The 14,564-nt window shown below is 39.9% G+C and overlaps 1 protein-coding gene across 1 annotated transcript in view; it reads left to right on the top strand.

The window, feature by feature from the left end:
- ADAMTS18 (ADAM metallopeptidase with thrombospondin type 1 motif, 18) overlaps positions 1 to 13,019 on the top strand; it is a 77,905-nt gene extending 64,886 nt beyond the window's left edge. Inside the window, exons 18-22 of the mRNA XM_009890389.1 lie at positions 3,828 to 4,032; positions 6,336 to 6,527; positions 6,902 to 7,114; positions 8,548 to 8,695; positions 12,494 to 13,019. Of these exons, the coding sequence (XP_009888691.1) occupies positions 3,828 to 4,032; positions 6,336 to 6,527; positions 6,902 to 7,114; positions 8,548 to 8,695; positions 12,494 to 12,609 (874 nt within the window). The 3' untranslated portion in view covers positions 12,610 to 13,019. The remainder of the gene's footprint in view (positions 1 to 3,827; positions 4,033 to 6,335; positions 6,528 to 6,901; positions 7,115 to 8,547; positions 8,696 to 12,493) is intronic.
- The last annotated feature ends 1,545 nt before the right edge of the window (positions 13,020 to 14,564 follow it).

The raw sequence follows: 14,564 nt of genomic DNA on the forward strand, positions 1-14,564 counted from the left end.
CTGTGGTAGGGGTCCTTTCAAAAAAAAAAAAAATGTTGTGTGCTCATACAATTAAACACAGTATTGTGTAGCTTAGACTATAAATGGGTAGACTTAAGGACACGTTGGCCATCTTTCTTCTGCTGTTTTTTGCCCTTTTGGATTCTTCAGTTTGCAACCTTAGCATTACTTTAATTTTATATTAAAGAGCAGAAAAGCTGTACTATATTGGACAAGACATTTTGACTTCCAGAACAGGAATTTTCTAAAGTGATACACTGAAAAAATCAAGAGTGGGAAATAAAGACAGTTGAAGATACATTGAAGCGCCCAGGCAGCAGAAGGCAGAGGAAGTGTAGGAAAGCTCTAGACGTGGTGTCGTCTGCTGGTTTTGCTCTGTGGTGATAAAAGCAATGGGTGGTAAAAGCCATTGGCTAAGCCCACTCCCATACTGCATAAAATAACACATTTAATGGAGTTTAATAGGAAGCATTCCCCATCTCCCCCAGTCCAGAAGAGGATGATGGGGCAAAGCAAAAAGATGTGTATGTTCTGCAGTGGCTTTGTTTTTACTTAAAAATCCATAGTTTGCAATATGTTGAACATACTAAAAAACAGTCCTGTAATAGTTTGGAATTTCCTCCAAAATTTAAAGATTACAGCAGAGTACACAAAATCCAAATGGCAAATTATACACTGTGACCACAAAAGGATAGAGATAAGGTTTAAATAATGGTAACATGTGACGGGAGAGCCCCATGTTCCTGCTTCAGCAGTTTCTTTAGACTGCGTTTAGCCACATGATTTTCTCAATACCAATTTAAAGTAATTGTAGCCAAAACCAATCTTTTCATTTACGACTTATCTTCTGCCAGAACTATTTCTACCCAATGAACTCCGTATCATGTACACAGAAATGTATTGTCTATGATGTTCCCAGGAATCTTTTTAAGCTGTTTATGCTTACCTTCAGTTTGATGTGGCATTCTTATACTATAGAGCTTCACCAAAACCATATTCAATTCTGTTGACCACACACAAAATTTTCATTTCTATTAAACAGAGATCCCGATGTATTTTGAACATCCACAGATATATCTGTCACCGAAAATGCTGAATATCCATTTTGACATACAGTGCAACTTTTTCATGCTGAAATTGCTCTGATATTCTTAGATTTACTATTTTAAAAAACAATTAATGACTTGAACCTTAAAAAGAGTACGAAAAGAAAAACTGTAGAAGCCTCAAGCCACCTTTAGGGAAAAACAATTAAACTCACTAATTAATTATTTTTAAAATCCTTAGGATATATTAATATATGGAGAAACTACATGTAGGACCATGTCTTAAATTAACAGATTGCCATTCAGCTGAGTGAAACTATGCCAGAGTATCTCTGCTGAGCAATCTGCCCAGAAAGTCACGGCATGTAATATTTCCCATAAAACCGAGACTGCCAACATCAAAAAATGGAGTATTAATAAATCCCATGGAGGAAACAAAGAATGCTTAATAGCCAGCAAATAAAGCAAAACCAAATACAGTCGGCACAATAGGAAAGGGAAGGAGGTGAATAATAGATGAGATACAAGCGTGTCAGTTTTGTGACATAAAAGAGGCTCCAGACTTAAAAAGGTCAGTGAGGAATAATTACTGCATAAGAACAAAGACTTATTAGTCTGAGTAGGAACAAACTACTGTCCCAACAGTAAGAACACAGAAAGGCATCAGGACTGCACACTGTTGCTGGATTTCAGAGCTGCCAAATCTGGTCATAATTATTTAGTTATTTGAGCTAATGAAAGATACTCTTGGATCACAGCCCAGATAATCTTGGAAAATGGCAGTTTACTAGAGGACGTTAAAGCAGGTTTATTGCCCTCTCCTCTGTGAAGAGGGGAACTTTCTGGGCAGCTATGGTGAATAAACTCTTAAAATGAACACTTTTGGTTGCTCTACCAATCACTTTTGTCAGAAACATCAAGGCAAACTAATTAAAAGATGTAAAATGGATTAAAACTATAACATTTTTTCCAGAGATTTGTATTGCAATAGTCCAAATATTTATAAATCAGACTAAAAGGAAAGTTCTGACGTGTTCTGGAATTACATAACTACTGACTTTTCACATTAATATTTCTTTGTCCTGAAATTAGTGCTTTTTATATTTCCCACTACTTTTGGCAGTTACTGAAGTTACTCGATTGAGAGTTGGGACTTCTTCTGTTCCCAAAGGAATTTTTCCAAAATAGGCTTTTCATACTTTTTTTACAAATTAAAATTAGCTTTGTTTTCAGACAGATGTGAACAGACAGGCAAATGGGATGCTGTTCATCTCTCACACAGTAAGAAACACACACAAAAAAAGCTTTCTTGTCAGTAAAAGTGTATGTAAGCTGCTATTGCAGTGGTCACAGAACCAATGCTGTGAGAAACCGTGGAAGCAGGACAGGAGAAGCATTTGGATTTCAGATGAGAACCTTTTCTGTGGCATAAATTATTAAAAATTTGTAAAACTGTTGTTTTAAAATCTTAAGTTTAAATTCCGTGCTGGGTCTTTGAATAAGAGTTCTCAACTTGAGTAAGCATTTAGTCACTCATAATTTCCTTTGTTTCTTCACTTCTGTTTTCCTCTCTAGTTGTTATTTACGGTCTTTCGTCGTAAGCCTTTGAGCACAAAGTCGCCTGGGCGTACGTTTGCAAAGTGTTCCACAAAGGCTGTGTCCCACTCAGCGCTTCAGTAACAGACACACAGGGCAGCTATTGACGTTTCCAAGCTGAACTGACCCTCAGTGGTTGGCAATAAGTCTTCAGACTTTGTGTAACTTCAGTGACATGATGTGTAACTGAAGCGTGCCTGTGACTGGAGTATAGGTTTGCCCAACAGCTTTTGCTGGTTAAATTTCCCATTTTATTTAGATTTTACATTATCTGTCTGCCAAATTTATTAGTCTGAGGACATTTAAATCCTCCAGACAATAACGGCAGGACTGCTGATTTTAGCAAGCGAGCTCTTTTTTGTGAACAGAGGCCAGTAAGGTTTGACATAAATACCACCGGACAGCACCACGCCAGCACTTGTCGCCCTGTGTGAGTGTATACGCACAAATGCCCTGGGAGGGACACGCTCAGCTCAGCTGAACCCATTCTCCTCCTGCCATGCCAGCTTTTCCCTCGTATCAGCTTAGGTGAATCCTCCTCCTCTGCCCGGTCTTCTGAGAGATGTAAAAAGGAAAAAAATGTACCAACAAAGGGCAGAACTTTCCAATAATCGAATCTGATAGATTCACAGAACTCTCTCCATCTAGCTGGCTTCCTCCTTTGGCCTCGGGTCCGTTAGTCTATTTGGAGGTCTCTTCAGCAGCTAAAGTTACAAAAGTGATCATCCTACCATTTCTTTAGAAAGCATTTCTCTTCTCCTGTTTTAGAGAGTTTCTCAATTAAAAGCGTAGGTGTGGTTAAAGAGGAATGGGGATTTGTTAGCCAGACCCTTAGATCTTCTAGATACTCCACCAGCCTCAATGGCAGCATCTCTCTCAGTCCCTGTGGAATTTCAGATTCCAGATCGGATTCACAGGCAAGTTGGTTCTGGTAGATGAGAACTGTAAATAAGTAATACTAGTTTTTCTAGTTGTGTGACTTAAATTTCCCTAGCAAAATGTTCCATGCTTTGCAGACAGATAGGTAACTGAGGCTTTTTGATTGCCCGAACGGATCTCAGTACATCAGGAGAGCAGGCTAAGCAGAGTCCCTGAATAATTCACACTTGATAGGTGGCTCATATGTATTGATTTTATAAAGCTGATTGGAATCCTGTGTTTCTAACATACATTTTCACCTTTAAGCTGGTCAACGGGGGAATGGAGCGCATGCAGCAAATCTTGTGGAGGAGGGCAACAAAGTCGTCTCATTCAGTGTGTCCAGAAAAAGACTTTCCAGAGAGAGGAGGTAGTGGCCCATTCCCTGTGTCCTGTCAGCACCCCGACACAGGTGCAGATGTGCAATAGTCAGGACTGCCCACCTGAATGGAGCCCTGGCCTATGGTCTCAGGTAATCTGGAGAAAAACTTACATTTTTGTCTGCTGGCATAATGAAAATACTGCCAAAAACTCTGCTCAAAAAGAAGAATAGTGCAAACTTTGTGAAAATCAGTATTTTGCATGTGGCTCTATTCATGAAGATAATACGTAACCCATGTATATATTTTAACTGGCCTTCCTAAGCGCTCGGACAGGGGGGCTTGCTGGAAGTGGACACGTGGTGTCTGTTCTGCTACATAAAAATAGATGGGTAATTTTTTCTGGTTTCATAATTCACGGTTCTATGAATTCTTCGCAGCCATTAACCCCGCTCTGAGATTGCTTCCCACCAATATTAACTTTTCTCAGAGATGACAGGCAGTCAAGGAATGAAGAAATATTAGGGGTTAGAGCTGCATGTTAATGCACACACATATGTGAATTGTGGGTTGATAAATTTGTGATTTACAATGTTCACTAATCACTTCTGTACTTTTGCCTTTGTTAGAGTAACTATTCTACTGCAAATAGAGTAGTGCTGCAGTTAATTGCCATGAGGGGCATGAGGCCCCTGGGCAGATTCCTGGGCGTACACACCCTGCTTTACAAACCTGCAAACTGCCTGACATGAAACCAGCCCGAGTTAAAAACCACACACACGCTTCCACAAAACACATCTCTGTCTTTCTTTCGCTACTACTGATGCTGGTATGAACTGTTAATGTAAGGATAAACGAAGTACTGGGAAATCTGGGATTTAAGAGAGAACTGACAGTACACTTAGATCAAAAGGAGCTACGTTATTTTTATTTTTCCAGCTTCATCTAGTGAGTGGATTCAAATTCACTGAAAAATCTGTTACTTCTGTGTACACTTCTTGGTACTATTACTCTTCAGGTGCTCATGAATGTCTTGATGCAAGCATTCCCAGCCGAGAAACGCAGACTGCCTCTCCAGGAGAGTGCCCTGTAATGTACTATGACAGACAAGTAACTACTCAATAGTCCATTGTAACACAGTTTTAACACTCAAAAAGAAACTTTTCCTTCCGGTATACGTGAAGGAAACCTTAGTGGAGCAGGAGATTAAAAAACCAGGTATGATGATTACATACTTGAAAAGGAAGAACAAAGTCTTCGCATTCACACTTTCAAACTTTCCTTCCTCTAAACTAAAAAAAACCCAAACCCCAAACAATTAAAAAAAATCCGTTTTCCTCCTCCAACAATACAAATTGGGATTTTCAAACAATGAAAATTAAGTTCACAAGTGCTGCTGAAATGTAGTGAACAGGCCTATTGAACAAGTTAGTGAAGACTTTAAGATTCAGCTGAAAGCTGGTCTATCACAGGCTCAGTGGAGTTAAGAGGGAAAAAATGCAAAATACCCAGCCTGTCTACACAAATGAGAGCCATTTTAAATGAAAGGAGTTTTTTGTTTGTTTGTGGGAAAGATTGAACCCACAGATTTTCAGCATGCAGATATTCCTGTTGCATCCTCAGCAACTCTGCCTTCATGAAATCTTTTAAAAACATTTGTTTGATTTAATACAGATAGTGATAGTGCAGGATTCTGCCTTGGAATGTGCCCTTTAATTATTAGCAAAAAGAAGAACAATTAGAAGAGGATGCAACAAGGTAGAAAGCTGGCAGCATTATTTCAGGGCTGTTTATTTCTTCATTTCATCAGAAACGGCTCATTCCTGCATTTTGTTGGATGTTAAGGCAATGAAAACTGTAGATGTCTCTGCAACTGAAGCAGGGTTCAGCAATTCATATTTATTCACTGGTGACTTCTCACAAGCTTCGGTTGTAATCTTGGCAATTAAAATATCTACAAACCATTGTCTGCATCAGACTCTACTGTAGTGAGATTCATTTGGTTATGTGTAGATTCCCTGGGTAGTTTTCTCTGCCTCTATCTCATCCCTCTAGGCCAAGGTGAGGACAAAATAACAAATAGCTGAGAACATCTTGCCGTGGGAGATTCTGCGATGGGGGGTTAGGACCAGCTCTCAACGATGCTGTCCAGGGAAAAAAACATTTTGCTCACAAGTCCAACTTACCTCATCTACGGAAGAGAGATATTACTTATCTGTTCTACATGGGGGCTGTAAGAGTTCATAGTATGCATTAAGAAAGCACTTAGAACAATGTTTCAGAAGTGACATACAGATGTTACTGTTACTTAATTACCAGTAGAATTTAAAGTTTACTTATATGATAATGGCAGCTACACAGCACATTAGCCATGGTTTCTATGCTCTGCTGTAAAATACAAATAATGCCGATTTTCATTTCCTCTAGTTCAAATGAGCATTTCTTTCCATCACAGTGCTCCAAGACTTGCGGGAGAGGTGTTAAGAAACGGGATGTCTACTGCAAAAGTACCGGTTCTCCCAAGGTTAAAATCTTGCCTGAAAGTATGTGCAGCGGAGACCATAAACCTGAATCCCAGCAGACCTGCGTGCTCGGACGCTGCCCCAAAAATGACCGACTCCAGTGGGTGATTTCTTCCTGGAGTGAGGTAAAGTGCTGCAGTTACATGGCTCACCGCCCTCCTTTGCTGCTCTTGGAAACGTTGGCTCAGGGACACACACAAACCATGTGGGGCAAAGAAAGCTGAGCTGTCATTTGAAAATCAGGTGTTGTAGGCAAGTCACTGTAAAACCACAGTTCTTTATATCCAGATGTAGGTAGATGTACGCTGATGTCTCTGTTTTTCAGGACTTTCACTGACTCGGATTCATATTTCAGTTTACACATTATGGAACATGGTCTTTGTGGGTTTAGTTATATAATGCTTTTGTAGTTTTGCATAATTTGGGGTCTCTTGCACGTAGCACGTTCTTTATCTGAATGTGTTTCTATAGATTTAAAAGGTGTACTCTGCCTTTGCAGTGCTCGGCCTCCTGTGGCCCAGGTGTGCAAAAGCGAGAACTAAAATGTGGTGAGAAAAGCATCCATGGGAAACTGATCACCTTTCCTCAGAGAAGATGTAGAAACATCAAGAAACCAAACACTGACCTGGAAGAAGCTTGTAACAAGGGAGCCTGTCCATCGCAAATGTTGTATAACATGGTGTCTGGCTGGTATTCCTCACCCTGGCAGCAGGTAGGAATGGGGAACTCTCACCTCTCTCCCCCTGTCCCGGCTAGCACTCTATCTCCAGCACTCTTTGCATCTTGGCTTTTACGGAGTTTACAAAAGGCGCAAGTTTCTCTACACAGCACCTCCAGTAGCAGCCCGTAGTGCTTTTCACTACACAGCATCAAAGAACAAAACAACTGCAATGTGACTGCAGGCTCCTGCACAGTGTATCCACCGTAATTAGGTGAGGTTGCAGCGCTGGGCTCAGAGAGCACCAAACCTAGAAGATCTGCGGTCTCATGTGCCACAGAATGGACGCTGGCTGGAGTGGCACAAACACCTGGTGGATGTAAAATGCTGAAGACCATGCCACTGTGACTACGGCAATGTGAGCCCAAGCTACCTAGATTAAAGCTAGCTCCAGTCTTGCATTCTGCTCTAGTCAAATGTCTGATTGTATGGAGGAGATACCGCCAGTACTAACGGTCCACAGGTGTCTCCTGCACGTAGCCATTCCCTGAAGAAGGACACACCACTCAGCCACTGAAACATGATGCAGCTGGTCCCCATCCATCATGTACTTTGGTGCAGCTTATTTCTTTGTCCTGAAACTGAAGAATGTCACCTAAAAATGTTATTCACGCTCGAGAGGCACTACATTCCACGCTCATTTTCCAACACTTTCTTCTTAGTCTTCTTCGAGCTGCACTGTGGTTGAACTATTACATATCTATATGCACAATGTATTTGAGCATCTGCACATACTGCCTGGAATTCCCTAAATACTATGATTAATTACGGGATCAGTCTGTATTTGTTTCTACATTCTTGCAAACAAGCTTCTGTATTTCTGGAACTTATCTACTTTATGAGTCACATATCAGTGAGACACACACTCATTTAATAACATTTACATGAAACAATGTATGCCTGACAATTGTAATCAGATGAAAATGATCACATTTATCTTAAAGACAACTTTTCATGAAACACATACAAGTAAAAGGCTTATTCATTTTAAAATACTTCATAGATCTTCCTGCAAGTGCATAGTGTTTTTCCCCAGATACTGCCATAATTATGGTTCCAGTGGGAGTTTTATCTCTGTTCAGACAGCAGGATTGGGCCCAGAGGCTCAGAGTTCAAAAGAAATCAGTGCAGACAATCAGGAACAGGTTTTCTAAAATGTTCAGTTTCTGCCTCGGTGCCTAAGTAAGGAACCAAGTTTTCAGCTGAGTCCTTAAATAACCAAACTTTTGGGCGGGAGAACAGATGCAGACGTCTTTGAAAAGTCGGTCCTGGTGGGGATTGCTGAACAGCAACACATCCGATCCTGACCTCTCTCTCTTTGAAAGTCTCATCCAAAGCCCTTTAAAGTTACTCCTTTGGCTTTCATGGGCTCCCAGAGAGTCTCTATAATGCTTTAAAGACAGCTTTTACTTTTTTCCTCTCTACAGTGTACAGTAACGTGTGGAGGGGGAGTGCAAACCCGGAGCGTACAGTGCCTGCGCCAAGGAAGACCAGCTGCTGGGTGCTTGCCCCATCAGAAACCAGCGGTCCTGAGAGCTTGCAACACAAACTTCTGCCCGGTCCCCATGAAAAGAGGTAAAGCTCAGCTCTACATGCCGCAGCAGGGTTGGCTGCTTAGAACTCTATATCCAGCAAAAATCACCTTTTCCAGTTACACCCACTGAAGATTAGTATTTGGCATGTTCCTCCATGAATGATTTTTTCCCAGACTTCCCAGCTTTACAGTTACTCTCTGATACTACAGCATCTCTCTTCTCAAAGTGAGCCCTCTTAAAGCAGACTTGAGAGTATAACTGACACAGGAGATTTTAAAAACAGGGATACGTTAAAAATAAAGAGTATGTCAAAAAGTTATGCCATTTGGTTCTGAGCTGCATCTTTATACTATCTTGTTGAGTAACAAAAAGCATCCTATGCTGGTACCATTTTATGATTTACAATAGCAGCTTTTGAACTAATCAATAAGAATTTGCCATTTATTTTTAGTCTTTGGAAGTCCACCCAAGCTTCAGATTGCATCCATATCCTGGGTGTCCAAACATGCTTTGTCTAGAAATGTACTTTGCTTTGTACTGCACGTATGACGTGCAGTCAGGTAACGTGAATTAAGCTCTGTCCCCACTTGTGTGTCTACTGTATCCCTCTCCACTTCTTCAGTGTGTTTTGCAGTCCTAGAGGAGCAGGAGGAGCAAGAGGTTTTGTGTCACTCTGAATGATGGAATGGGGAATTCTCTCAGGACCACCACAAAGAGAGAGTGGTGCATCAGCCCCATCCCATATCCCATATCCCATAGTTATCTAGGTATGCTAAAGGACTTTATTTGCTTCCAAGCTGGTTACAGTTTGTGACTCCTGAACTGCAGGAGAAAAAGCTCATGGAGATGCAGGTTTGTCCCATATAACACTAGTTATCTAGGTATGCTAAAGGACTTTAAACATCAGCTTTCAAAATACTGTATATTAGCTGTCTTGTTACCATTTTACAACTGGGAGCTGAAAGTAACCTCTATAAAACCTAGGGCAAATTGCAAGAGAAAGGTGGTAATAGAGTTGGGAGCAAAGGTTAAGCTCTGGCCCTGCATCTTGTAAACTGACATGAGCCAAGCACTCCCTCATCTGTGCCCGTTCCTGACACTCGCTGTGCCCAGAAACCCTGCACACCCTTGTGCGATCTTAACACACCATTCTACTGCATCAGCTCTCGACACGCAGAGTATCACACTGATGCATCAAGGGACCTGAATCCAAACGAGGATATATAGATGAAATGGTTCTAAAAGGGATAAGTAAATAGTTCTGCTATTTTCAAAAGTCAATGTTCTTAACACTTGGAATTAACCTTCCTAAACAGTTCTGCTGTACTTTGGAGTTTCTGTATTACACCCTTTTCGGTCATGATATAGCAAGCAATTTTCTTTCACCCCTGCCTTCCTCCGCTATATTTCATGTCTGCAGTAATGTCTGTTATTAATTTTGGCCTTGGCCTGTTTCTCTCTCTCTTCACATCTGCAGGAGCCCTTTCCCCTTTAATATAACTGGGTCGTCAGGCTCTAGAGATCAATTATCTCTTCACTGCCCTCTAACTTTCTGTCTAAACCAGCAAAAAGAGAGGGAACCAGCTGTGCTGGAATCACATTGAAGCAAATCAGTCTCTATTATCAGCCATGCAGCTCCAGCTCAGTGATCACAGTCAAGAAATTAATGTTTCAGGGAGAGTTTACACACTTTCCTAGACAAACTGGGTCATTTCGGTCCCTCTGTTAGATGCAGTTACGGTCACCATAACTCCTAGTAAATCCAACTGCTTAAAATTAATGAGAATTTAAACAACATAGAAATACTTGAGTAAACAGAAATAAGGAACCAACTGCCTGATCCCCATCCACTGAAGTTTGTGGGACTCTTTGTGTTCATTCCGATGGCCTTTGGATTAGGTCCCAAGAGTACAGTTTTCGGCCATACCTCTGTAATGTCAGCATTGCACTCTGATCTTCAAAAGGGGCATAAAGATTTATTAACATTGCCTCCTCAGTGCTTATAAATGGTTTTTAAACAGTGATTTGTAATTTTTGAAAATCTGCCCTTCCGTGGCAGAAGCGCTTCTTAATCAGAACAGCTTTCCTCACTGTGTGCTGTGCGTGTTTTTCATCTGTTGTCTGCTCTGGGTCCTCCCAGCGGCAAATTGGGTCTGGCGGACAGCAGGTGAAGTAACGTGAAAGCTGGTGCTGAACTCCCAGTTGCGTCCCTGCTGACAGGCAGTTGAGGACAGAAAGGCGATGCTGCGGAGGGGAAAGGCTGCAGTTCAGTACGGAGCTGCACAGTTCCTGGGCAATTGTTTGTTCAAGGACAGTATTTTCTATACATAACATTAGCATTTACAGACAGGCTTATGTTTTTAAAAAATGAGCAATAAAATGGCATCTTTAAAAGAAGTAATTATTATTAGATTATTTTCTCATTCATTCAAATAAATTTGAGGGGGATAAAGGTATACAAAATCACCTTTGCCATCATATAAAAGGGAACCGAAAAAAGCAAAGTGGTGACTACTCAAAAGAAGTTCCTACAGAGAGACGGGGATGACTCCTGGCCCACAGAATACGAAGAAGTTGTGTGAAGGAGCATTTATTTTCTGTGACTCAGCTTAGCTGATCTGAGGACACAGACAACGGTGGCTAGATTTTTCTTCACTGTCTCCTTGTAAATTCCTTTTATTGACCATGTAAACAGTAGTTCTGAGAGTCGAATGGAATCTTTTCCCATGCTCACAGGAGATTTCAGTTTAGCTATAAATTTTGCTAAACCTCATTTAAATGTCTTACTGCTCTCTCAGACATGGTGAATTTGTTTATAAATCATCCATATGAATCATCACGCTGGTCTTTTAAAGAAACACAAAGCATTCGCTACAAAACTGTAGAAAGGAGCAGCTACAAAATGTTTTTAAAGCGACTGGGCTGTGTGTATAAATGATCTATACATCACTTTAAGTGAAACAAAATCTTAATTGAAAAATATGGTTTATTTGTATTTGTAATTAAAAGCTGGGCTTTTCAGAACTAAGCATTGTCAGCCTGTCTCTTTTCCCATTGCAGTTGATTAAGATTTCACCATAGTCAAAGTCCTAGAAGCCTGATTCATGCCACCTAACGCAAGCATCTAAGAAGGGAGATTTCTTAGGCTCCCTGCAGTCAGAGAGAAACCAGTCTCTCTAGAAAGTGCTGGAACGCAATCACATAGCAGAGCACTTTGTGCACACCTGTGCACAGAGCAGGGTCCCTGCGTTCAGATTTCCGTGCATTATGTGTGTACGTGCGCATCCGCTCAGAGCTGACGCTACCCTGAGGGGCAGGTAAACGCCGCGGGATGCTGATGGCAACAAGGAACTGGCATCAAGCACGGAGCAGGCTCGCTTGTACAAGCACCCGGCTTTAGAGCAGCATTGGGGATCAGAGGTGAAAACACAGATGACTTCTTTTATCCTCTACAGCGGAACGTCCTCCTGTTTCCCTGAACTTCAGTGTGCTCTAAATCTTGTCATTCTAAAAATTTTATCTTCATTTTTGATTTTTAAAATTTTTTAATTTAATTTTTAATCTAATTTTAATTAGCCTCTGACACTCCTATTATACTAGCTCTAGCTCTATCACGTTAACAAATTTGATCTCTTAACAAACTAAACATTTTTTAAAACATCAAATAGAAACTAGTATTTTCGAGATGAAAGCTAGTTCGTGGTTCCTCTTCTGTGAATTGGGTCACCCATTGTGTTTTTAACATTACCAAATGCACTCATGTGTGCGGAACTATTGCCTGACTTGTAGACTTGCTAAAACACAGTCTAACCATATTGCTCGGCTGTCTCTCCTTCAGATGATCCTTCTTGTGTGGATTTCTTCACTTGGTGTCATCTGGTACCCCAGCATGGTGTCTGTAACCACAAATTTTATGGCAAGCAATGCTGTAAATCATGCACGAAGAAGAACTGATAGCAGCGTGTTATCTGAACCCTTCGGTGAACAGGATTCTCTTCTTCAATTTATGTTGGAATTAACTTTGCTGCGAGGCAAGACATGGTGCCACATAAACCACTGACAGAAGAGACATTTTTTCTAAGGGAATGTCTGAGGTACAGTAATTGTTGGATATATGTTGAAAAAGGAATGTTTCTTTCTTTTTTTTTCTTTATTTGCTGACCTCACTAAAGTACAGGGTACTACGGATCACTTGAACACTGAGACTCGAGGGGCAGTTCTTCTTTCTTTAAAAGTGTCATTTTGCACTGTCGTATGTTATGAGGAAGAAATTAAGGCAAGGAAGCCTTTTCTGGCTGCTTTACCAGAATGCAAAGCAAGAGAGATTGGGAGCTCGAGGAGGAAGGTTACAGCGTGGCAGCATGACAGATCCCACTATCAGAAGTGCTTCCTTTCGTATTTTTTTATGATGCTATCGTCCCAGGGCAAGGAAGCGGTTTACTGCCACTTTCACAGAAAGACATTCAAATGGCTGATGGCTGGAGAACGCAGCGTCACACGTGTGACCACAAGAAGTAAATAGTGCACTACAAAGATATATGGTGCTTCTCTATTAGACTTGCTGCTGGAAAAGCAAGTTTTGCATCATGCTAATGTTTTTATTGTTTTGAAGAATTCATCTTCTGCTTTGTGTAGAAACTCAGAGGTGGTTAACTAGTAACTTGAAATGTATTCCTAGAAATATTCAGCATTAGAATATTTGGACTTTTAATATTGCTGTGTTACAAGTAAAATAGAATTTCATATTTCAACTAACTCAAGGAACTCAAGATTTATTGAGCTCAATGGTTATGTTTTCAACTTTCTAAGCTCATTAGATATGTAATTTTAAAATTTAAACTTGATATTTTAAAGTAGTTTTTTGCAGAAGCTAGGTTGTTTGAATGCCAAGATACTGAAGAATGTCTTCCTTTTAATCTCAAATCTCTCTGCTAATTTTGGTTCATGCGTTAACGTATAATAAATAATAAGGATATTACAGTCTGTTAATTCATGCTAAATGTCTCTAAATAGTTATTTATTCACACAGGTTTTATAAAAAACAAAGAAAAAGATAAGTGGATTACTTACTCTAACCAAATAAAAGTCAATTCTATTTTTATACATGCTCCTAATACATTTTTAGTTCAGAATCCACCAGCAAACAAAAGAGATATAAACATAATGATATTTGTAATCATTCAGTATCGAGATGTTCGGTGACACTATATATCAAATGGTACAATTTAAAAAGTTTCTGCGTTGAAAAAAATACCCACCCTATTTGCCAAACCCATTCTGAGACAGAGCTGTGTTCTACTATAATTTTCTGGGGAGTGTCTATGAGGGACATATTTATCTAATTCCACCCAATCCCACAACTTCGTTTGATGAATGTAGTTCAGTTTTACTGTTTTTTTAAAGTATCGTTTCAGCGTAAGATTAGCCAGCTCAGCACTAATGCCAGACAGTGGTCACTTAAAATTAGCAGTTCCTTCTGCAACAATTTAAATTAAAAACATGTATTCTATGATACTTTAAGAAATGATGATTGGAAACATATCTCAACCTACACCGCTCTGTCTTGACAATGGACATTGTGTAATTGTAACCTTTTTTCTAGGAAAACTACAAGAGTTTTTTTTGTTTTGTTTTTATAATTGTGTCCTTTTTATTATTTGATGTAAAATAATTAATTTATTAATGCATAGCTTTTCCTTTATATTTCTTTGCTCACTTCCTTAAGTGACAACCGAGGAAAGAAAATGGTAGTGTCACAAAGTATGAATTATGGTGTAAAAAAGGCAAAAAATATAAGTGTAATATTTAATTATTTTATAAGCTTTGTAATAAAGTACTCTAACTGTTTCATTATATTTGGAATTGCAAAATTCACGAATAAAATATGGAGGTTATAAGTAAATATCAAG

This window comes from Charadrius vociferus, unplaced genomic scaffold, assembly GCF_000708025.1.
Source record: "Charadrius vociferus isolate BGI_N301 unplaced genomic scaffold, ASM70802v2 scaffold498, whole genome shotgun sequence".
Lineage (NCBI taxonomy): Eukaryota > Metazoa > Chordata > Aves > Charadriiformes > Charadriidae > Charadrius > Charadrius vociferus.